At 33.8% G+C, this 26210-nt stretch overlaps 1 protein-coding gene and 1 long non-coding RNA gene across 2 annotated transcripts; both read left to right on the forward strand.

Annotated features, from left to right (window-relative positions):
* Positions 1–55: 55 nt before the first annotated feature.
* Positions 56–2379, forward strand: LOC126830524 (uncharacterized). The gene is made up of 4 exons (XR_008789062.1): positions 56–364; positions 562–865; positions 1789–1909; positions 2155–2379. It is a non-coding gene; the product is annotated as an uncharacterized LOC126830524 (long non-coding RNA).
* A 4256-nt stretch (positions 2380–6635) lies between these two features.
* Positions 6636–25600, forward strand: LOC130014089 (uncharacterized). Its single transcript, XM_056102971.1, has 33 exons — positions 6636–6810; positions 8594–8732; positions 9105–9142; positions 9314–9455; positions 9808–10028; positions 10341–10505; positions 10793–10982; positions 11136–11384; positions 11558–11772; positions 12526–12634; positions 12768–12884; positions 13171–13306; positions 13571–13745; positions 13977–14247; positions 14475–14661; positions 15313–15530; positions 15863–16095; positions 16294–16447; positions 16767–16945; positions 17137–17274; positions 17473–17638; positions 17838–17979; positions 18269–18390; positions 18663–18802; positions 18937–19084; positions 19568–19771; positions 20365–20568; positions 20945–21691; positions 21942–22154; positions 22488–22583; positions 22901–23235; positions 23865–24069; positions 24385–25600. Exons 1-33 carry the CDS (start codon positions 6685–6687, stop codon positions 24660–24662), a joined length of 6402 nt encoding a protein of 2133 aa, XP_055958946.1. The 5' UTR covers positions 6636–6684; the 3' UTR covers positions 24663–25600.
* The last annotated feature ends 610 nt before the right edge of the window (positions 25601–26210 follow it).

The raw sequence follows: 26210 nt of genomic DNA on the forward strand, positions 1-26210 counted from the left end.
TTATACTTACAGAAAAGTGTTGATGTTACCTTTAGCAAACCTGCCGTGTATTCCATGATTTTATCAGCCTATGATAAAGCTGGAAATTATAAGAAGGCTAGACGATTGGTTATATTTGATGATACATCTGCTGTAACAACGACGTCCGGGAGTGTGCTTAGAGTGACTACTGCTCTTTCTACTACCAATTACAAATGGCAGACTAATTTAAATTCTGTTACAATCAGTTGGACTAATAGATATATCAACACTATACATCATAATGGTCGTTTTCTAGCAGCAGTTAGATCAGAACCTGGTGTAGAGTCTCAATATGATGATAATTATGGGTCTAGAACAACTCAGGCAATTAGCAATGTACAAGGTAACCGTGGCTTAATTATGGGATATGGTTGTAGACTCTGAAACGTTTCTACCATTCCAATAAATTTTAAAGCAAGGAAAATGAAATAGTTTAGACCTACTATTACACTCGCTTAAAAAATGATTGTTCAATTTCTATTAACAGAGTGGTGTGATCTTTTCTTTGACATTTGATTATAGTATCCATTTATGTTGTAGGAATTGTTGGTATTAAAACCATATATAAAGTGGACCACGCTGGAGGAAGTTCGATTAACCAGCCTTCTCAAAATGAATTCGTAGATCTAGGACTTGATCAACAAGAGACAATAACACCAGTTCTGAAAGATGGCGATACTTTACGATATTTTATCAGAGCTTACGATATTTTATCTCAATACAAGGAAGAATCGTTGACCGTCCATTTTGATAGTTCACCACCTGTTATTGAAAATCTATGGTTAACAAAAGGTGATGAGGTTAATCTAGCAGTTCATGGTTTTGAGGAACTTGATAAAATGGTGTAAGTATTTGAATACTGGAACAATCATCCTGATATTAACGATATCTTCAACGTATGTCGCATATGTTAAAGGGCCAATCCCGATAATATTTTGGAGAATAAAACTGCTTAATTTTGTGTTAAAACCCCTCAAAATCCCGTACCTAAGGGCCGAGCAACTAATTCTATATTTGTGATATGTTTTCAAACAACTCACACCCGTCATCCGGAAACGGAGACCGGTGTCCCAATCTGTATTATGCGGTGTCTGGATAAAATGAGACTTTTATTTTATAAAAACAATGTGTAGGTGAAATTTACCTTTCGTTATCCAGTACGGCACATGGGCCATTCACTGTATAGACCTCTAAAGGAATGGCGATAGATTATCAGGCCACCCAACGAAATAATTGACCAGCAATCTTAAAAGGGTTACGTGCCCGGATAAGCATTTTTGACGTTCGCGTCCAAACAACTCAATATTTTGAGCTGAAAATTTTGAGACAAGGTAAATACACCATTCCTCTATATTTTGGCCCTTAAATTTCATACGAACTCGGATTTTTATTTTTGAGACTCTGTTTAAGTCGGTATAGTCCCTTTAACTTGTAAACTACCAATAAGAGAATGGAAATTAATCTAAACTTGAATTGAGTTATGTAGGTTACTTCCTTTTCATTTAGAATTTTCATTCAGTTTATCTGACCAGTTTCTGTTTGACGTTGACGCCATATTGAGCAAATCAGAATGATTAACATTATGTTATAGATCGCTTGGTTGATAGTACTGAATGGTTGAATTATCGACAGGAAAGATGGAATTATGTTGTGAACATATTAAATATTAACACACATGTATTGATATTATATGATATAGTAGTTACCTTATAGGGTAGGTAATAGTGACAGTATATACTGAATGATATCTTGTTAAATAATTTACAGCATAGAATGGGTAGCCTATGATGATCATAGTGGAATAGAAACAGTACAATGGAAGTTATTGGATCATTTAACGGAAGTAGAACATGGATCTCAGCGTATTCCACCACAAGGCGAAACAACGGTAAGTATACGATAATGAAAGAAAGGTTTTATATACCAATAGGGAAACTGGGTGAATATCGTGCACTTCATATTAAATTCTCTATTTCTTCTAACAAAAACGAGTACACTATATTTTGTATCTCAAAATACTTGAATATTAGTTCAAGAGAGGGGATGGGGCTTCACATTGCAACAGGGGAGACAACTCTTCGCACACAAGCTAATGAGTACTACTGATTACTCTGTATTGATTTTATCTTTCAGAACCTTGCAGAATGCCAAAGTAAATATTCTAATAATGCCAGAGGAGCCAATTGTTATTGCATTCCTACTAGCACATGTTATCATCGCCATTTTCAAATAAAACCACCTAAGACTGCTACACCCGGAGAAGGCATCTTAAACAATAAAAATACTGGTACGCATGATCATGATTATCGTATCGTGGTTACTGTGATGAACCAAGCTAAATTAAAAACAACTCTAACTAAACAGGCATGTATTAGATTTTTAAAATGGAACCATAACCACAAATATACACTACAATGTTTCACACTTTACATTTTTCCTTGCTCCATGCAAGATTTGTTTGGATTTAATTATTGCGTGATAATTGAACAGTGCAACGTTGTTATGAATATATTATAACTGCTAATTTATCTTATTAGGGTGACTGCCTTTTTATATGTAGAATAATTTGATTTGTCAAGGCGCATTGTCATGCTGGGTTTATCAAACTAACAATTTTGCTTTAGAGGGATATATAGAGCTGCCTGGTGGATATATCAGTTATTAACTGGGTCTATACATTAGAGTTTATTTTAATTTCAGATTACAATTGATATTAGTCCACCGCACCAAGGGATGGTGCATGACGGTAAATATGGTACACCGGAAGTAGACTTTCAGCCAGATTTAAAACTATTTGCACACTGGGAAGGTTTCTTTGATAGAGAGAGTGGAGTGAAATTTTATCAGTACGGTTTTTCCACGTCTTGTTTGGGCGCCAATAAATTTCAACTAAATCTTGCAAATAGACAGGTAATCTACAAATGAAATGAAACAAATAAGATGAATCCTTTTTGAAGTAAATGTATTTGTCTTTGGTAAGATTTATCCTTTAATGGTAGAACATTTATAAGGGCTCATCTCATACTATTATACTTTTAGGATATTCAACAGACTACATCTACGCAAGCTTCTTGGACAGCACCGTCTGATGGTAAATATTACATCACCGTGGTAGCATATAACCGAGCTTTAGAAGTATCTATGCCAGTTTGTTCTGATGGAGTTGTTGTTGATAGAACATTGCCCACCATAAGTGAAATAGATATAGAAGGGGCTAGAATTAAAGGTGGTTTAATAAAAGAAAATAATCAAATATATTATATATCAAATACAAGACGCAAATATTTACTTAAAGACCCAGATGCAGCTTGTATGTAAGTACAATCTTTAGTTTAAGTCATTTTCGTATATTAAAAATATAACGTTAAACTTCTTGTATCCATGTATTTATCATACTAGTTATCTCATTTACAATGGCAGGTTTCCGTTTTACATTCGTCCCTTATAGTTTCAAATGTCCACCCCTTCTTCTTTCAATACCATCATTAGTAACAGTTCTGTACATTTCTAATATATTTCATTAAAATAAATCATTTTATATAGCAAACCAACACATTAATACTTGTTCAACTAATGTTAATTCTCAGCTAACAAAAGGCCTAGTCTGATTATATCTCCATCCCTCACCTTAACCATTATTAAAGATCCCCATATTTATATCTTTAAAACATTAGAATAAGTAAACAAATTAAACTATTTTACAGTACAACATATTGTTTACACATACAAGCTAAAAAAATTAATGTGCTACTAAATCATTATAAATAAGGTATTTCATTCCAAACGAACCTTAAAATAGGACGAATTTTTGCGATGAATTTTAACCTCGAAGTATTCCTAAATTAAATGAAGAGAATGCTATTTTAACAGAATGGATCAATATATTTCAGGAGAAAAGCCAAAACGGTCGAAGTTACTGATCTTTTTCCTATTGAGAGATTTTCCAATGGTACAATACATACATATCCGGCGAATATGTTTTGTGATGAAAACCCAATTACAGATGTATATTTATCAAAGATGTATCTTGCAATGCATTCCCATGTAAGTATATTCTTCCAGAGGTGAAGTCAGAATTTGGACTAAACAGAGCATGTCATTAACGCCGTATTCTACTGTTTCGACTAGGTCAGCCGTAACTAAAAGATAAACCCAATAACATATACTTCGTAGTGTTGAAGGAGCCAGTGCGATGTATAATAGTCTTAATTGATAATATTGACGCAATTTGATTTTTGGACGAATAGCAATCGGTATATAGAGAATCTCCTACGAGTCTTTTTGATATCCAAAAATATCAACACAAGTCGATAAAGTAAAATAAACGATGAAAAAAGACTCGTAGGAGATTCTCTATAAATGCACAAATAAATAAATATAATTCTTTGCTATAGACGACTTCACTTTTACTGAACCTGATTACGGCGTAGTGATATATCATTTTTTGACAGCAAGTCCTTTATATTGACCCAGTGTTTCCATCAAGGTCAATTAAATAAAAATAATTCATTTTTAATATAAAAAAAGAAGTTAATTTTAATAAAATAATGAACTGCTCTTTGAAAATACAAAAAAAGTAGTTCATTTCTAACTGATCAATCAAATTCATGTAAAGCGATATCTCCTTAGGAGATTATGAAATTTATCACCCAAGCGATATCTACTGTAGAATGTATTATTGGGTGATAAAATACTGTGTCATATAGGCAATACTGTGTCAACAAATTCCACTGACAAGATACAGCTGATTCCGAGAACTGTGTGATCATTTTCGGAATTGGGAGGCATTCTGGTCACATCTCTAGTAAATCAGAATTAGATTTACTTTGGAGGCTATATCACAAAATTGTATAATTTTTAGTCTTAATTGATCATATTGACGCAATCTAATTTTTGGACGTATAGCAGACCCCACAATGTCATATAAGCAATACTGTGTCAGCAATTTCCACTAAGAAGATGCAGTTGATTCCGGGAACCGTGTGATTATTTTCGGAATTGGGGGGCATTCTGGTCACATCTCTAGTAAATCCGAATTAGTAACGCAGTAAAAAATATTTATCGAATTCTCTTTACCGGGTTGAGCCCCATTTTCATAGGTCTTAACAATCTAAAAACAAGACAAGAACATAACATATAGTAATTTTATTTCAGTTATATGTTAATTGGACTGCTAAGGGTAGTTTGATGAATACAGAAATTTACAATTATAAATTTGGTCTAGCATCTGCAGAAAATTCAGTTTCTGCCCCTGACATTTTACCATTTACATCAACCCATCACCATTCTTGGTACCGTGGCTACCACCCGCAACTTAGTGATGGAACCGAATTCTTTATCAGTATTAAGGCAATTAACAAAGCTGGAAAGGAAACTGTTCAGGTTGGTGGCGCTTGTTTATGATTCTAGTACTTTAATCAAATATTGGTTTATTTTTCTACAAAAGTTTAAAAAGTTAGAATATTTCGATAAGACTTATGGTACCCATAAAACATGTTATAATTATTTTCCAGGGATTAGGTCCGATCTTAGTTCACACTATTCCCCTTACTCTTGGTGGTGAGGTATTGGTTAAATTTGAGGATGAGATATTGGAAGCCGATTGGTCAGCAGCAACTGTATCTGATCCCGAATCGTCGCAACTTACCTTTACAGCGGCCGTAGGTAAGTTTATGCATGAGTTCTGCCTTCGCGAAAAACTCTTTTTTTTTTAAAGAAGATAATGTTTTTAATAAGTAGTTTATAATAGTGTTCGGGAATGGGATCAAATCTGACAACTATTAGGAGAATAGTCATCATAAAATTGTATTCGGATCTGAAAAACGAAAGGGTTGTTCTTTGTCATGAATATACAGAAGCAATGTATTTCATTATATAGGTAGTTCACCGGGAAGTGAAGAGGTCTATCCGTATTCTTCCTTATCGTCTGGCGGAAGTTGTATGTTAGCTAACCCACCAACCTGTACAGCTTTTTCCATGGAGGATCTTCATTGGGATTTACATCACAACTTTACCTACTATGTATCTATAAGAGTAGAGAACATTGTTGGATTACACAGTGTGTTCACATCTAATCCATATATTCATAATACCAGAAAACCAGCAAAGGGAGTTGTATTTGAAGTTGCTCTACCTGATGAGGCAGCTGACTTTGGAGTTAATGTAAGCTTTTTCATATATGCTTTTTCATGTATGCTTTTTCATCTAGTTTAATGCACATAATAACCTAATGGTATTGTTATCCTGTCTTTGTGTTAGCTGTTTTCAACAGTTGGCGGTATTGTGACAGTGGGGTAGCTTGTTTAAAATTTTAATTATATTTAAAAATATAATATCGAATCATGTTTGGTAACTTCGACCGAGGATCTCTTCTCATACATTGCAATCTACATAGCTGGTTACAGAAACCTCTATCTCCACTAAACGTATATTACAAAATACCTTTCCAGCTTTCTAAGTGTATCAGTTGTCACATACATAGACTAAATAACGTTAATAGTCAACCATATGGTAAACATAGGCTTTCATCTGTGATTGTATTTCTCTATTGGAACACATCTGTCTATGTTTATATAATTTTCCCTTTAGGAGTTAGAAGACAGTAATTTTCAACTGTCGACCACTACATTAAAAGCAAGATGGTTTGGGTTTGAATCTGATGATATGGCCGAACACGTGACTTACAGTATTGGTATTGGTTCACAACCACTTGTTAGTGATATAAAAGATGAAAACGTTGGCAGTAAGACCCAGCATACGTTTCTCGGGATTAATTTACAGCTGCACAAGGTAAGTGGGATCCTTTAATGCAACAATTGTATACAAAAGCTACAAGATACTCGTTCGTCAGAAAAATCTCCTTATTGCTCTGTCCATAGCTGTTCCCCATCCTTTCAGACCCGTGTAGACTGGTTAAATTTCTGGAAAAAGGCCTTCCTTAAAAATCAAGGAGCATTCTTTTAGTAAAAGTGGGGAACATGACTTTTCTTAATGATTTTGGTGTGCTGAATACGAATATCCATGTTCTCTAGCCGAAATTCGAGTTTTTGACCGTTTAATTAGCATAAATACAAAATGGCCGCCAAATGCTGCTAGATTGTCAGATATCTTGTTAACTATTGACCTTTGGGCCTAATGTATTACAGACATATAGAAAGTCGACCCCATTAAAACAAAAAATGATGTCATTATGCCCCTGTGACGTCACTATTACGTAATATTCAAGATGACCGCCATATTGATCAAAATTTGGTATTGATGTCCCTTTCCTTTTGGATATTTGTGCGTGTCTACCATAATGTACAGGGAATAATCTGAAAATTTCAGTCAAATTGCTCAACTCTGAACCGAGATAGTAGCGATTGAATGTTGGGCCTAGCCTCCACAACAAAATAAACGCCAGTACGATTTCAAAATCATAGAGGCACTTAATCAAATCATTCTAAAAAACGACTTACTAAATGGATCAAAGTAATGTTGACACATTAGTGATTAATTCATCACAATTCCAAGACTTTACGAGAAGGTTTAGAATCTGTACACAAGTCTATACATCAGTACCTGGTGTATCCACCACGAGTATCAATAACAGCAGCACAGCGTCTGTACATGGAGTGGACCAGACGATTGGTGAACGCCATTGGCACCACACTCTCAGAAAAGTCTGGCACAATCCATTGGCTGTGTTTGGTCTCCTCTGAATTTTATCCCAAAGATGTTCAATTGGGTTTAAGTCTGGATTAAGGGATGACCAGTGCATAACGTTGACATCGTTCTGCTGTAGAAAGTCCCGAGTAACTCTGGCGGTGTGGGCACATGCGTTGTCATGCTGGAAAACGTTGTCTCGATGACGTGCGGAATGTGGTATGGCGTGGGGTCTGAGAGCTTGGTCGATGTAGCGCACTGCTGTGATGCCACCTCCTCTCCCTGGACCAAGATTTTGGAACATCACAGGACACACTTTCTAGTACAGGCCGATTCCACCCCAATCCATTATGCTTGGAACACCCCATGAGTCACGTTCCATGACACATTGGTCAGAGCAACGCTGGCCACTTCGACGCCATTTTCTGGTCCTGCCATCTGCAATTGATGGGCAATACCGACTCTCATATGTGTTGTTGGGCAAACTGTAGACGTTCACGTCGATGACAATCTAGCAGCATTTGGCGCTTGGGGACATCGATATTCGTTTTCAGCACATCAAAATCATTAAGAAAAATGATGTTCTGGTCCCGAGTTCACAAAGAATTCTTAGACTTAAGTTAAGAAATTACTCAAAATTTTTCGCCTTATTTTAACTTAAATATAGCCCTTTATAAAACAGTTGTTGTATTAATGTATCAAATGCGTCAATAAGAAACTATGTGCAAAGTTTTGTGTTTCTGGATCAAAGATATTTCTCATAAACTGATTGAAAATTGAGTAAATTCTTAACTTAAGTCTGAGAATGTTTTGTGAACTTGGGGTCAGATTTAACGAACATTTGACTAGTCTAGTGCACAAATATAGAAATCTACATTTGTATGTATTGGTATTATTCTGTCAATATTATTATTGTTACTATTTTTAGACATACTTTGTAACGGTAACAGCTAGGAGTGACGCTGGAACAAGAAAGGCATCGTCTAATGGTATCACTATAGTTCAGAAAAATGTTAACCTGAATAATGAAGTTCGGATAAAAGATGGCTCTAATTGTCAGCAAAAGGGTAAATTATTAAACAGCCATATTCATAACTACAGTGATTACGAATAAAGATTACCTCACAACCACATTTTTTACGAATAAACATTGCCTCGTAAATACTGTGATGATGATTAAATTTAGATTACCCTCGTAGATATAAACATATGACATCAACTATAATATCATCTCATAAAACCAATAGTTGGTGTAGGCCTACAGCAAAGGTCACATTTATGTCTCTTGTATTTGATATTAACCATGTACAATGCATGGTCATAATATGGCTATAAAGCTATTTTACTCCTAATTTCAATCCAAGTTTTTCCAAATAAAACATCACATTATATGCCTATCCTTATACCATATTACTTTTTTTTCACTTTAACAAACATAGAAAGACTATCCTGGCTACCAAACCACCATTCGCAACAGGTAAACTATTTTCCTAATATTAGTAAGATAAAAATAGTACAATATTGATTTTATTGAACTGATACTGGAAGTATTAATAGTTATTGGTATTATCATTTTTCATATATTTATCTATAATAAATTCAATAAAAAACTCTCAAATATTATACGCCATTTTTTTTTCTGACACAGAATTCAAGCTCAGATTGTGAGTCGGATATTGACTATCAAATATCAACATCTTATTACATGGCACATTGGACAATATCAAATGCATATAAACATATGTATCCTGATATTAAATGGACGTTACAAATGAGACAGAAAAACACAGGTAAATAAATGATTGATTTACTTTGAAATAAATGATTGATTTACTTTGAAATAAATGATTGAATTACTTTTAAATAAATCATTGAATAAATAGTTAAATTACTTCGAAATAAATCATTGAATTACTTTGAAATAAATGAATATAATGCATTGGTAGGGGTTGATATTGTTGACTATAGCATTTGGATATATTTATAATTACAATAAGAAAAAAAGAATCTGTAGAGTAGTAGCGTTCGATTGTTAAAATTTACATAAATTGTATGGTTGATAAAAATAAAGAACTTAGCACGGCAAACGGATATTAAAATGTTATTATTGTTATTATTAAACTATTATTCATTGTTTAACAGAGGATATATGGCACAATGTAGAAGATAAGAAGTTTCTATCAAATTCTGGTCAAATCTTCCAACCAGTAGCATTAGATTATTGTAAAACATATAGAAGTAGTGTGAGGTTCTGTTCGGGTGAAGTTTGTTCTCAACCTGTAGTCAGTAATGGTGTAACAGTGTTGAGCAAACCTGATATGCCACATATAGATATACTCCACAAAAAGATGCATGGTTCCCAGGTAATTCAAATATAAATAATATAATACAACTAATTATGTCCAATATTTATACATAATCAAATATTTAATTTGCAGCTCACTATAGTAATTGTTGCTGGCAGAATGATAACACAGTCACCTAGATATCAACGTTACGTTAATATAACGTTGTACCAACACATTAATGAGCACACCGACTGCATAACCTAACGAAGTATACAATTAACACGGTATGAACCTAAAATCTGCCAATGAGCTACTAAATGTAATCTGATATGAAGGTTTGATTTATTATAATACGGTTATCATTTTATGTTTTATTCCATATCTCAGTTAGATGTTAGCTTGACTTACAAGAGTAATACCGAAGATAAAGTGTGTTCTGTGGAGTCTACCATAGATAAATATATGTGGAGTATAACAGATAATAAACATAATAGTCATTTGTTTACTAAATGGAGTAAAGTAAACAATGTGCAGAAAATCAGCGAGACAATGGTAGGAATCTAAATTTTAAGATTGTCTGTATGTTTTTATAAATCTGTTACAGCTGTATACATTATGAAAATGCCCTAAAAAGTAAACTTGATTACAGATTTTAGGCAAACCAATAGACAGAAAAGAGGTAGTAAGCAAACGTGGTGTGCACCACAGAAAATGTTGCGTTGAAGCAAAAACATTTGTGTGGTTCTTTTCAACAGGATAACTATGCAACCACACGAACCTTTGTTCAAAATTGTGCCATAAAGACAAACTATTTCATGTAATATTATTGTATTTCTTAGTTTCAGTTTAGAATTAATTTAGATGGTGAAGTTGATTTTAGTGAATGCAGAAGATTGGCTGTAAGAATATTTAATAAAGCTCGTTTATCAACAATAATATCGTCGGATATTAAAAACTGTTCATCTGTAGATCCGGTATTAATTATACCGGCTATTGTTGTAGATGCTATAGGACAGCCATTAAATAACGGTAAGTACTCTTTGAATATATCGTGAAATTGAAATAAACACACACACACAAATACACACTCGCAGTTGTGACAGATCCAATGATTATGACATATCCACCCTTTTATGAGTAGCGTTTCAATAACTTGAAGATGTTGTTTGTTTTGTATTTCAGATCCCAACACAAATGAACTAGGAACATCCATTTCTCTGGATCAGAACGCAATCTGGTCTACACCAGATGTGGACTATACACCTTATAAAAATATTATATCAGCCGTATGGCCCACATTAAGACATAGAAACTATACTTGGGGTTTACTGGAAGACCCAGCATTCTCTACTCTAACACATTTTACTCAACCGAAGATAACGATAAGAGATCCTTGTTCACATCCAGATGTTATTCAGTGTGGACAAACCGGTGAGGGAGTTTCAGTAATCTTCAAATGTCATTAAGGCTTTATTCCATTGATTCCTTGTGCCATTTCTTTAAGCCTAACAACTATAATATGAACACGTACTTTGAAGGAGTCTTCGTTGACTTCATCATTAAGACTCCAGTTTTACCGCATTTCTTTATATTTCTTTTCTCAGAAAACGAATACATCAATGTGTTAACTCAAAATACTTTAAAACACGGAAGGCGGTATTATATCTGTATCCATGCGGATGCTGTTGTTGCTGGTCATGAAAAATGGACGGAAGATTTGGAAGAAGTAAACGCATGTAGTGATGGAGTAACTGTTGATTTGACTCCACCAAATGGTGGTCGGGTGTGGGTGGAGAACTTGGAAGATTTTAAATACCAGGTAAATAGTTCTAAAAAAATATAGTCGAACCCGATTATCTCTATCCTAGCATACTCGAAGACATATAATATTTGGTGTGTCATTCATTCCTTGTAATTCCCTGTTAGCCCGATTAATAGTGTTTCGGGATAATGGTTCCATCCTCGGATAATATGCTATATATACTCAGCCAAATTAAAAACTTAATTTCAACAAATTTTTTTAAAGTGTTTCTAACGATAGTAAGTAGTAAGAAGCCTTTAATTTCATAAAATCGTTAAGTCACGTGGATCACGTGACTTTTGAGCATATAAAGATGAAAAACCTGAAAAACACGTGCAAACACAAACTCGTGAGGTCAATCGATGCAAGTTTGCTTAAACTGAACACGCACACGTAACTTGAACTGGAAAAACAAATTAAAATTGTTATTTCAAATGTAGAACGTCTACATTCTACATGCTATAGGTAGGCTCTATGCTGGTCAGTCTGTGCTCATTGTTGCAAGAGCCTTTAATTGTTCACGCCAGACAATAATTAATCTTAGAATGAGAGTGCTTCAAACGTCACTTCAGGAAGATCAGGCAATACGATTACGTCATCTTAGAAACAGATTTGTCACTGCAACCTCCACAAGTAGAGAGATGTTTGGTGGAAGTATATATAGCTATCGGTTGTTTCTCGTATTTGATTATAGCTGTTTTAATAAACTTATCAGTACTGAAGTAATGTTTTTGTGATAGTTTTATATGAATAACCAATATATTATTTCAGTCATCCGACAATGATGTAGCTGTCTACTGGGATAGTTTTCTTGACGTAGAGGAAAATGGTGGAAAAACTGTTCATCCAAGTGGAATATCAAAATATCATTTATATATCGGTAAGGTTAACTTGTTTCAAGGATACGACAGTGATCGCTGAATCAACAAGTTAAAAGTGAACGAACATACCTTATTGTCAATCTGTAAATATGCTGTTCTTTACATTTTGTAAATTTTCTTTTACTTATAAAGGTTCTATACAGGGAGGTGAAGATATTGTAACTAAACATAATGTTGGTTTGATAAATCATAAAATATTCCACCATCTTTCTTTACAAAATGGCCACACTTATTACGTCACTATAGAAGGTAGGTATAAATTCATGTTTCTGTTTCACAATTAGAACTATAAAAAAATGTATAACTTAAATAAAAGCAAATAGAAACGATTAAATTAGATTTGTTAATCATGTATTAAAGTCGTGTAATTAATTATAAAGCTACATATTCCAATCTTCTATACAAAATGAATTGATTTCTATTTCCCGCTTGGCAAAATTGCTCGTTCGTTAGTACCCACCCATTTCTTTCATCCCTTGGTTCCACTATTGTTTGTTTAGTGCTATTATTGTTTTTTTTTTGTTTTTTTTTTCAGCAATTGATTTTGTAAACAGGACAAAAACCGTTTCATCTGAAGGTTTCATTATTGATAATAGTCCACCAGAAACTACATCTAAACCTATACAATTTACTAATACATATATACAGTCAAATGATGTATTGTCTGCGTGGTAGGTTTATATAGAATCTAGTGTTAGTAAACAACATAAAATGAAAGCCATTGACCCCAGCCAAAGTATTTGGTTACCGGTGTTTTTGAAGGCGTGAAATAGTAAGCCTACCTCGACACGTGTACTATACCTTTTATCATTTATAGATCAGAATGCCTCGGTTTAGATTCCATGTAAAAGATTCATTGGCAGTTGGAAGTCTCCCCTCATTAATTGTAAATAATGTATTAAGAGTCTGAGCCATTGTATTTGATTTATTTACAGTTGGAGTGGATCATTTAAAGACACTGAAAGTGGTATAAGTCAGTATCGGTGGGCAGTCGGTACTAGACCAGGCCATGAAAACATTAGGGAATATATGATAACAGATAATGATTGTGATGAAGCGAATGTAGAACAAAAATTGCAAGATGGACACGTTTATTACGTCACAGTTCAGGTATATCTCTTATTGTAATTTTGCATTACGTTTTTGGATATAATACATGTATAAATATTTAATGAATTATGCTTGATGTAACAGATAAGGTTGGAACACACATTGTGCTTTATTATTTTTCAGCTTATTTTTTTCAAAGAAATTGACACTAATCGTTAAGACGGTATACTTATAGCTGATGTAATTTCCAATATAATTTTAAAATAACTCTTGTCTATTGTGGTGTTTCAGGCCATTAATGGTGCAGGGTTATCTACTACATTAATATCTCGTCCAGTGACAGTAGACACAACTCCTCCTACCACAGGACATGTCATCGATATTCTTAATACAAACTATACCGGAGATGACGTAGATTATATAACTAACCAATCACCATTTTCTGTTAGATGGCAAGGATTCCATGATCCCCATTCATCAATGCAATACTATACTGTTAAAGTTGGTACCTGTGCTGATTGTGATGACATAATTCCAGAAATCAAAACAGGAATATCTACACGTAAGGAAAATATTATTACAAAATACAATCCAACTTTTCTGTCATAGAACTATTGATGATATTCCCAAGAAGAGGTGGTTTAGTTTTATTGTAAAAATAGGGGCTATTCTCTTTAAAATTAGGTAGATATTTCAGATTTTAGTTAAGTTTTATTGTAAAAATATGGACTAGTTCAAATAAATTAAGTAGATCTTCTAATAAATTTTAAAAACCGATACATATTTCAGATTTTACCTTTCCAACGTCCAAATTTACTCCTGGAACAAAATATATCACCACGGTAACAGGGTGCAATATGGCTGACATGTGTACGTCGGCCATTTCTGACGGGGTAATAATTGACGTGACATCACCGGACGTGGGACGAGTTTTAGATGGAACGAAAGATTTAGATGTAGAATTCCAAGCAACCAGGTAATTGAAACACGATTATCAAGTCTGTTTAGTTTTCCGTTTTCAGAGCAAACTATAAAATTGACATGAGGATCCACGAATATTATTGGATCACGGTTATCAAGTCTCCGCAGCTATGGGACCGCTGCAGTAGATATTGTCTTAGAAGGCATTTTACAATAACCCATTTTTATACGTGATCGTATATCGCCATCTCCCCAGTTCGCCCGTCCGTCCGTCCGTCCACAAGTTCTTGTGAACACTCTTAAGACTACATTTATCATCTGATTGTTTTAAAATTGATATTATATGCCTACATTATTGATATGAAGATTCTATTTAACAAAAGTTCTATCCTATCCGTATGATGTTGATATGCATCATTTAAACTAGTGAAACGAAGAATCCTATTCAATTTCGTCAATTTGTCATGTAAATGACCTCATTGCCTACTAAAGAATACATATGCTACAACCATTGTCGATCGCCCGAACGATTTAGCTGGGAACTTATCTTAATTAGATGATTGACATTTATAAATTGGTTCTGGGCAGTTAGTTAGGGTTATATAAGAGTGTTGCAATTATTATCTTCCAGAATCAGATTCTACTACTGAATAAGTTAACATAATGTGTTGTGTGCAATTTTTAAGGATTGTCATCCTGATTTCAGAAACTTTGTTGGTGCCAAATGGCATGGGTTTAAAGATGCACAATCTGGTATAGCGAGATATGAATGGAGAGTAGGAACAACCATTGGAGGCGAAGAGTTACTTAGCCCTCAAGTTTTACCAGTGGTCGAACTGGCCTATAGATCTAATTTACCTGATAATAAGCTATTGCCTATTGATACTAGAATTTATATTACTGTTAGATGTTACAATAAAGCAGGTATGACTCAAATTATTTTAATGACGCTAATGACACTTACAAAAACAATAATTTAAGTTATATCTTACTTGAACAAGCATTACTGTTGTGGACCCAATGTATAAATTCGCTATGTAAGTGGTAAAAGGGTTCCTACATGAAATATTCTCCCTTTTTAAAATTGGTTAGAGTTATCACCCCTTTGCATGTCCTCTAGACCCGGCTTCATTGTAGACGAATCGACATCTTTCTTTTGTAAAAATGCATAGGATTACTTTTATATTTATATCATCATCGTTTGTATTATTTGTGCATTTCAAAACCGCCACTGCACCTAGATTTTATTTTATTAGGTTTATACAGCGAAGTTACATCAAATGGTTTTAAGATCGATACAACATTACCAGTTGTAGTACAAAGGGCAGCCTCCGTCTCATCGTTTAGTTCTGTTTTACCTTCAACTACCATATCAAAATCTAGTATTAAAATTGAATGGAAGTTTACTGATGATGAATCAGATATAGAAAGACAATACATTTCTATTTCACCTCATTTATTGGGAGATTTTAATTCTTCAGCTATGGAGGTAAGTCCTATCGATAATTTTAAACATATTTTGTTTTTTGAAAAATGAAACACTTTGATAAAAAAATAAGCATGCCTATAATGAATTCAGTAATTTAGAAAAATACAGTGGCATTACGAGGATGTCCACTGGACAGTGCCTGGGTAAAATTGTATAGTTGGAAAATTTTTAAGGGATAGATTACTATTTTTGTTTCAGATTCCTAGTACGGTAACAGAGTTTGCGTTTTCTGGTCTAGCTCTACACGACGGTAGTAAATATAAAGTTAAAGTGATTGGTTGTAATTTAGCTGGTTTGTGCCAGTCGAGTGTTACAGATGATATAACAGTTGATTCTACACCACCTACCAGAGGTACGTGTATTGTTTGTATCGATTAAAATTGCTTATAGTTATGCTTACATTATATAAGAACAAATGTCATGATATCTGATAACTCATTCTCGATGTAAATAAATCCACGTACTCTAAGAAAACAGGCAATTTTAATTTTCATTTTTTTTAATTTGTTTTCCACTCTAAAATGACTAAGTAATTTATAATCTGATAATTATGAACAATCCGAATTCGATGTCGTTTTGGTTTTGTTCTAGTCATTTTGGAGAATTAAAGTTTTACCATATTACAAATTGTGTATCTTCCCCAATGAAATAATTAGTGAATGTTGTTTCAGGTATGTTTGCTATTGATACTGACCACGCCGCTAACTTAAACAGAGATATGAATAACTGGAACCACTGGTCTTCTACGTCTATTAAGTTAGCATGGTTGGGATTTGCCGATCTACATACTGGTATAACCGAGTATAAAGTCAGTGTTGGGACCAAACCTTTCTTTACCGATCTCAACCAGGCAAGTATCTCTAATTACGGTAATATGTGGTAGTCTTGAGCATAATACAATTTTTGGCGTAAATTAGCAGCATTCAAACACCCAAAATCTTATAAATAAAATGCTTTTTTTCGATCTGCAATTAATCTTAGGTAATAAGACAGATTTTTGTTTATTTCACGAAATTCTCTTATGAAAAAATATTTTAACAGGGCGATCAACAAACCACGTTTCAACATGTGGCTGGAGATAATTTTAATGATGAAGGAGTGGTACAATCAGTTACAATAACTACCAAGACACTTCATATGGGCAATTCTGTTTTCATATCTGTATGGGCTGTTAACGGGGTAATTATTGCTATTTAATCATTTTCTAGTATATGATATATGTACTACAGTAGAACAAGAGAAATTACACCTCTAAATCGGGTGTATCAGACTTGGGCAAAATTGCCACTTCAGTATCCGTATCTATTAACTAACAATATGTTTTAATTTTAGTCTTTTATTGTGTTACATATCATCTCATTTTTATTTTTGATATAGGTTGGATTAAAAAGTCAACCTGCTCATTCTGAATTTGAACTTGTAGAAGGAGGAATGTTAGATTTAGTCAGGAGATGTCAACCGTATAATTGTCTTGGACATTGTGTTTGTGCTGCACAAGACAAAACATGTTCAGATGCTGACAACTGTAGAGACATCTCAACAGGTATATTATTAAAATTATTCATTAATTAATTCTTTGTGAACTTTTCTGTTAGGGTTTCCTTTGCATTCGCCACAGTAATGGCCCACTGTGTTTAGTCTACCTTAATTTCAGATGTAATATGCCACACTATTCCTATATTTTTGTATATTTTATGTTATCCGCCACGTGATTGATTTCTTATTTATAATCATTCTTGCAGGGAATCCAAATAACATTATCCAAGTTACTGACATGACTAATTTGATGTCATCTGATGCTACACAGTCTTACTACACATCGTCTGATAATTTTCTAGCTGCCAGATGGAGGATAATAAACCCACAAGGTATCTCTCCTATAAGGTAAATTAAACTTAGATAAGTTAAACGTCTTTAATAAACTAACACGGTCTCTCATCTATAAGGCAAATTAAACCCCTTTAATAAACCAACAAGGTCTCTCGTCTATAAATTAAATTAAATTTAGATAAATTAAACCCCTTTAATAAACCAACAGGGTCACTCATCTATTAGGTAAATGGTACCTCTTTAATAAACCAACAATGATGATCTAGGCCTCAGCCTTCCAAGACCAGCTTAATTCATTACATAGCAATTACCATGAATTCAAACTCAGCATATGATATTTTAGATATGAATGCAGTGCTGGAAATTCCGGTGAAAATTCACCCAGTGGAATATATGACACTGATACAGAAAGGACATGGTTTGATGTTGGTGAAAATACCGAAACTATAATTACTTTACCTACAGGTATACCTTTTAAAAATGTTATTCATTTCTTTCAAGAAACAATCACTAATACTGTATATTTATTAGTATGTAATATTAACAAATCACACAACCTTTACTCAGTTACAATAGGATACCTTATCAATACATTCAGCTATAAACATTGAAACATACGTAAAAAGCTCTATAAACAAAAGTCTTCTTTCTTGTAAAGGTGTGTCACAGGGATCGGCTTAAGGTCCCACTATGTTTCTAGTACATGTAATTTCGTAATATTATTTTATTTATTACAGCTAAAGTTTTAGATAAGTCTGTGCCATATAGTGTATTTGTGAGGGTATGGTATAATGCAAATCAATATGCGATATTTAAGTCTCCTGGTATTACACCACTGACGTCTGCTCCTAGTGTCAGTCACATAGCGGGTGCTGCTGTAAGTACTTAAAAATAAGATAAAACACCAAGCTATTTAATAATATATCGACTACTTTTCCCCGTTTTGATTAACCTATTTTAAATAGAATTATTGATTTGATTTTGAGATATATTTCTTTATTTTTTATCCAGATAAAAGAATTAGAAACTATATTAAGTGTTAACGATTTAGATTACCAAACATCAAGCAATCAGATTATTATTGGTTGGAAGAATAAATTTAGAGGAGGAATATACGGATTCGATTATTTTAAGCCTTATATAAGCACTCATCCACAAGGTGGGTTTTAATACTAACATAATCACATTGAATAACTTTTCCGAACCTGAATGTTTAACGGAAACAAGTATTTATTATTTTTATGACAACATTTTTAAACTGATGTTTCCATTCCTAAAGATATTTTTGAACCAGTCCCGACCAATCTCATTATCAAGTAGAGTGGGTCTTAAAGATTGCAAAACTTTCTTTTGGCCTCAAATGTTATATCAATTATTAGAAATTTATTCAGAAGACAAGCCCGTAATCAACTCTCTAGACCATTGCAATGTCAAGATTTGAAATATGATAACAATGGTTACATTAATAAAAATCGAGACTACGCTATTCTTAGCAAAACCTTAAACACTGACAACTTCCCTCAAAATAGAGAACTGAAATTTTCAATATATTATTTTTATTGCTGTTTCATTATCTATTTATCTAAATCTTACATATTGCATCTTTACTAGTGTAATTAATAGCGATTTTTCTGAAATGTAGGCCACAACGTTCATCAGTCATCTACAAGAGTACCTGGAAATACTAGTATCTATACAGCTACTAATCTAAATCTACAAGAGAATAGAGAATATTATAGTACTGTACTAGCTTATAATAAAGCAGGATTATTGAGCTGGGCCAATAGTGATGGAATATTAATAGACAATACAACTCCCACTTCCGGTATTATACATGATGGTAATGGTAAGTACGTACATGTAAACTATTGAAATTATTGAATATAGAGTGGCCCCAAAAAAACACGTACGTACATGTAAACTATTGAAATTATTGAATATAGAGTTGCCCCAAAAACAGAACCCCGTAAAATTTGTATTAAATCTTACAATGGTCCAGCTTCTTGAACTTCGTCTGCGTACGATCATTGTCCAAAGTTTCAGTTATTTTGGTTGCTTTGCACAAAGAAAAATTACAATCAACAGTGTTATTCAAAGATTTGTGAGTTCTTGGGGGGGGGGGGGGGCGTTGCGGGCACCTTTAAATTACCCGACACTACTCATAGACTTATTTTAGCCGATTTAAATTTCCCTAAGAAATTTCCTGTTTTGTGATAATAATGAAATACAACCAAGTACGAACAACCCAAACCATAAGACAAAATTCGAAGTCCTAAAAAAACGGTACAGGCAAAATGATGTAATTAGCAAATGGACTGTTCACCGTGTACAAAATACACGAAAAACAGTGGTAACAGTGATAAGTTTAATTATTCATGATTTTTATAGACAACCATGATAAATTTGGGGATACGGTCTCTTATTAATTCATATTTACAGATATATATGATAAAGATTACCAAAACGCTACAAAAGTTATATCATCATCGTGGTATGGTTTTACTGATAGTGGTACTGGTATAGTTAAATATTACTGGTGTATTGGTACTGGTATTAGTACTACAGATTGTAATATACACGACTGGAAGGCTGTAGGATTAAATACTAGAGTGTCTGTAAACCTAACCTCACCTTTAAATCATGGTAGGCATTCTAAAGTTTCCATATTAATTCCGAATCTCAATTTCGATTAGACGAAGAGTTGAAGTATTAAATAAAAATCCTTTCATTATCGTGACGCTATGTGTTCTACAGTAGGGATATATCACTCGACACGTGCGATACTGGTCCCTTACTGTAGTATAGTGGACAAGATAATGAAAACAGATTTTTTACCTCTTCAAATGCCTTTGGAAAGAGTCCCCTCAAATATAATATACCTCAAGACCATCCCATAACGTCTCAAGCCATATCTTTCCAAAGAATGAATTTCTGAATGTTTTGTTTCCAAATGTGATATATTATTATCAACGTGTTACCGCCAACATAACAAATACGACTACTATATTTTATTTTACAGGTATGAAAATTTATAATAAAGTGTATGCTGTAGATGGAAGTGGGTTGGAATCTGATGTAGCAGTGTCTGATGGTATTACAATTGATACCACACCCCCAGTACCGGTTGATATAGAATATATTGGAGAAAATCTCATCGCCAATCCATCATTTGAAGAAGGCGTGACGGAATCAAATAAGGAATGTGATGACCAACCACCAGCTCGTTGGCATATTAACTCCACCTCGTGTATTAAGATCATCCAATCACAACCTTCCGTTTCAAAAGAGGGTGGAGCCTATATTAAAGTGAAAGGTCATATTCAACAAACAGTTTTTGATTTAAACCCCCAAAGTGCTTATCATGTTATAGTACATGTTGGATATCCACATGATGTTAGCATTCAGCATCACAACGTGGAAGGTTTTGTGCAATTCGGACAAGAAACTCACACATTCAGCCTTGACCCAGAACGATGTCAGGGGATATGTGACATTGACCAACAGCCATTAATATTATGGAATAAATTTACTTATGTATTCCATCCAAGAGAAGCAAGAGAAGTGATAAGAATTGGTACAAGTAAATTACATATGATATTAGCTGTAGATGATGTATATGTACAACAAGTTAATTATATAGATATAACAAGTGACTCTAATCATTTAATACATCATACAGTGTTTAGACCTTATTGGTCATCTCTTCATCTTACCTGGCATTTTAAAGATGATCAAAGTCCTATTACAGATTATCAATGGGCACTAGGTAAGTTTAGTTTGAATACATGTACTACTATATGTAAATATATCAGTGACTATAATTAAGTAATACAATAGTGTTTAAATCATGTAGGTATTTAGTTTTAGCAATTAATTTCCTGTTTTTTGTAGATTTTATTTAGAAATCAAATTGATTTTAGTATCAAATAATATATTGGAAAATTACTCAGGGAGCATTCTTCTTTTCTAAAATCCTTTTGGCAACGGTTTTCAATCAGCAATCATACTAATTTCAGGAACCGTGCAAGGTGGAACCCAGATTCGGTCGTTCACAAGTGTTGGTAGAAATCAGCAAGCTACTGCATCCGGTCTAAAATTAGCCCATAATACACTAATATACCTGACCGTGATGTCAACCAATGGTGCCGGACTGACAACTGTCAGCCAGTCAGAGAGTATTGTTGTTGATATGACTCCACCAATAATATCAGAGATAAACGATGGTATAGGTAAGAAATTAATCGTTTATTGTGAGGTACTTTAATGGAAAAATATTATTGGCCACCACAATGAAATATCATCTATTTAAATAATATTGACAGAACCTATGATCTATTCAGAATGGTTATCAACACCAAGTTCAGGGTTGAAACTTGGTTATTACTTGGCAGGATTGTACTCTTTACTAAACCAAATCACGGTTAACATTGTCGAAGGTTTAAACTTTGGTTCGTATCAAAACCACATAACGGATGAAAATAGAATTCGAATAATCTCGATAGCCCCAAAAATTGTTTCTTGTTTAATACATTAACTTGTCTTTCTCTTTTGTTGAATTTTAGAGAATGATGTAAATTTCCAGCTGACCAAACTTATATCAGTTAATTGGAAAGTAGGAGATCCAGAATCAGGAGTAGAATATTGTCAATGGGCTATAGGTAATACTTTGAAATTTTCAACGTTGTAATAACGTAATTTGTTAATCGGTTATATAGATTCCCCTCGTAGCAGACCTTATGGCGAATATCGCCTTTATTAGCCCGGCCAGTGTAGAATAGTAGGATTTTAAATCCAATTTCATTTTGCTTTACAACATACAACGAATGACGTATATCTATGTAACAAACGTCGAATGTTGATTGTAATTATTGTTAATTTCTACAACATACAATCTATTATTTGTTTCAACTAGACATGTACGTTATTTAATTAATCACACGTGTATACATTTATCAATTAATGTTTTATATACAAGGTTCAACGCACGGCGGTGTTGATATACAGCCATTTACTCCTGTACCAGATAAACAATCATTTGCTCAAGTACAACTCAGTGTTGATCAAATACAGAACTCTAAACAAGTTTATTCTACTGTAAGATGTTATAATAAAGCTGGATTGCCAACTACAGCTACTACTGATGGCGTTCTGGTTATAATCAAAATGGCTGCCATAGCAGACGGTCAGATCGCCATTCATAAAGATGGAATATCTGCATATTCGGTGAAGGATGATTGTTATCCATTGACTGATAGATTACGATTAAAATGGGATTTAGAAAATACCAGAATTGATACCAAGTCTATACAGGTATATATTGTTTAAGAAAAGGAGAAATTCCAGATAAGTGGACTTTTAACACTTATCTGTGCACATTTGAGCGCCTAGAATTAACAGTGTCTTTTTTCATAATAAAACAATTAGTGTTTCAGTTTAGTATTACCACATTACCTGGCACACTGATCAGCCGTGAATATTCGTTGGGCTGCTACAATCACTGATAGGGTTGACATCCGTGTGGCTTAATGCGCCCCAATATTAACGTTTTTCCTTCTGCAAATGAAATTCTAGAACATTGATGTTTTGAGCATTAGAAAAATAAATAATGGTGTTTGTAGTAAATGTAGGTAAAATATGTCCTATTTGGGGTAAATGGGTATGTCAAATGAATAAAAGGCACCATTCCGTCCGGTCCAGTAACGTCTTATGTAAAGAATGCACGTGCCATTGAGCCAATGATGGGCGCCGCTTGATTGTGACGTCACGTGCGGAAAGCATTCATCTTTTACAGAGTTTTTAGTAGAAGACTTTCGTAATCCTCTGTGAAACAGATTGCCCTGGCAGGAAACTAATTACAATAAACTTAAGCCAAATATGCCATCTTGACGCGTCTTATATTGGTTGTTACAAGTATTAGATTGATGTATTTTTATTACTAGGTATCAGTGTATGGTCCAGGTTATAATTTAGATAAAGAAGTTCGAGTTACAGAGATTAGTTATAATCAGGCTAAATTAAGAAGTTTATCACTACAACCTAACTCTATCTATAATGTTAGTGTTTCTACTATTAATGTATTAGGAAGACAAGACAATTCTTTATCAACAGTAATATCATCTGTAGCACAACCACCAATTTTACAAGGTTTGTATAAGTCATTCTGCCAATAGAAAAATTCATTTTCTTTATTGGATTATGTCATAAATTGGATCTAGTTTGAGGCATCGTTAATTTCGTTTATGAAGTGGGGTTCAAAAACACTTTAGGGCAACTATGAAGCTGTAAATGTTCAACGATAGGGCATTTAACCAGATGAACTTTGTTTTGGCCCTGTTTTTAGAAATATGATCATTTTCCTAATCTTATTGGATTGGACTGTGCAATGTGACTACTGGTTTATATTGAATGGTATATTCTGAATGAATAAAGTTACTATTATTATTATTCTATATATTTCAGCGGGTTCAAAATTACTAATTGCCAGATCATTTGATGGTAAATCATTGGAAATGTCATGGAGAGATTTATTTGCGTCCCCATGGAAGAACCTGTATTATGAAGTCAGTTTAGGAACTTCGCCAGGAGGAGCGGATGTTATACAATGGCAAGAGACAAAAGTTGCTTCCCTTACCATCGAGATGCCTGATATATCGAAGTTACCAAGAATATATTTAACAATAACAGCTGTGGACCCATGCGGTCTTTTCCTACATTATAATCGTACCGTTGTACTTTAACATACCGATATTATTATTTCAAAATATCTATGTTAGATTCTGGTTATATTGTTTATAACTCCGCTATCCACTGCAAATAACTATTGTAGATTCTTCTAGAATGTTTATACAATATTACCTACAGCAAATAACTGTGATATTTTTCCTCAATCTATTTTAAAAATGTATTTAACACACTGCTGTCAATCTTTATAATTTATTCCTACATTTTTATACAATAGATATATAAATATTAACACCCAAATTGTGGCAGCTGTATATAGTAATCCTATATTATGTTTATATCTATTGAACAACTTCGGTTAGTATTTCCTACCTGTTTAGAGGCGATCTAGATTAGTTCTGCGGTTGTCCACCGGGTTTCAAGCGTTTGATGTCTCTCCATAGAGTAGTTAAGAGTATATATTCCACGGGGTGTCAAGCGAATGCAAACCTTAACTATAATATATAGTACGTTCACGGGATGCCATGAGGGAGAAATCAGCTCCTAGCATAGTTTCTGGATGTCAATTACGTAACAAGTATAGTTGTCTAAGTGTCAACTATTTACCTATAGTAGTCCACGTGGTGGCCCTGTTCATGGAAACCTGCTCATGCAGTGGGACCACGTCGATTGGGCTGTGCAATCTGACTACTGGTATTATGAAGTCAGTTTAGGAACTTCGCCGGGAGGAGCGGACGTTATACAATGGCAAGAGACAACAGTTGCCTCTCTTACCATCGAGATGCCTGATGTATCGAAATTACCAAAATTATATTTAACAATAACAGCTGTGGACCCTTGCGGTCTTTCCCTACATTATAATCACAACATTGTACTTTGACATATGGATTGTTTCTATAATATTTACATTTAAAACTCCATTCCCTGCTGTAAATAACTGTGATTTGCTTCCTCAATTTATTTTAAAAATATATATTTAGAAGACTGTTGTCAATCTTTATAGTTTATTCCTACATTTTCATACAATAGATATATAAATATTTAACAGTGGTGTTTCCCGTCCTTGTACGAATACAGCAAGTATATTCAACGTTGGTTATCGTAGATCTTTATAATTATTTCCAATATTATAATTATTGATCTTTTGTATAACCTTGTGTGACTGCTGTAAGTAGTATTCCTATACTATGATGATTAGATATATTAAACAGTGCCGGTTAGTATTTCCTATCTAATTAGAGGCTGTTTAGAATAGTTCTGCGGTTTCTATTGAGTTTCAAGCGTTTGATGTCTCTTCCTAGAGTAGTAAAGAATAGTCAACGTGGTGTCTAGGGGTGTAATCTTTTTTCTAGAATGTTTCAAGTCGTATCAAGCCATGCAATAGTAGTCTACTAGGTGTAAAGCAGGAGTATGTTTTAAAAACCGTCTTATGCTTGAACTAGAATAGTCCGCCAATCTTGGCTGGATTTGTTCTTATCTACAAATGTCTACGGTGTGTCAAGCGGTCGGACTTTTAAGTAAAGTAACCCTAGCTGTGACAAACGGAGAAATCTCTTGCTAGAATAGTTCTTTGTGTGTCTAATGTCAACCCCGATGCATCCCTT

Source organism: Patella vulgata, chromosome 8 (assembly GCF_932274485.2).
Source record: "Patella vulgata chromosome 8, xgPatVulg1.2, whole genome shotgun sequence".
Classification (NCBI taxonomy): Eukaryota; Metazoa; Mollusca; class Gastropoda; family Patellidae; genus Patella; species Patella vulgata.

Bases quoted from the DNA above. Each gene is read 5' to 3' on its own strand.
- LOC130014089 (XM_056102971.1), top strand. From the start codon at position 6,685: ATGGCCGAACACGTGACTTACAGTATTGGTATTGGTTCACAACCACTT. The intron at 14,662-15,312 runs GTAATTGAAACA...TCCTGATTTCAG, and splicing joins GTAGAATTCCAAGCAACCAG to AAACTTTGTTGGTGCCAAAT. The intron at 23,236-23,864 runs GTATATATTGTT...TTTTATTACTAG, and splicing joins TTGATACCAAGTCTATACAG to GTATCAGTGTATGGTCCAGG.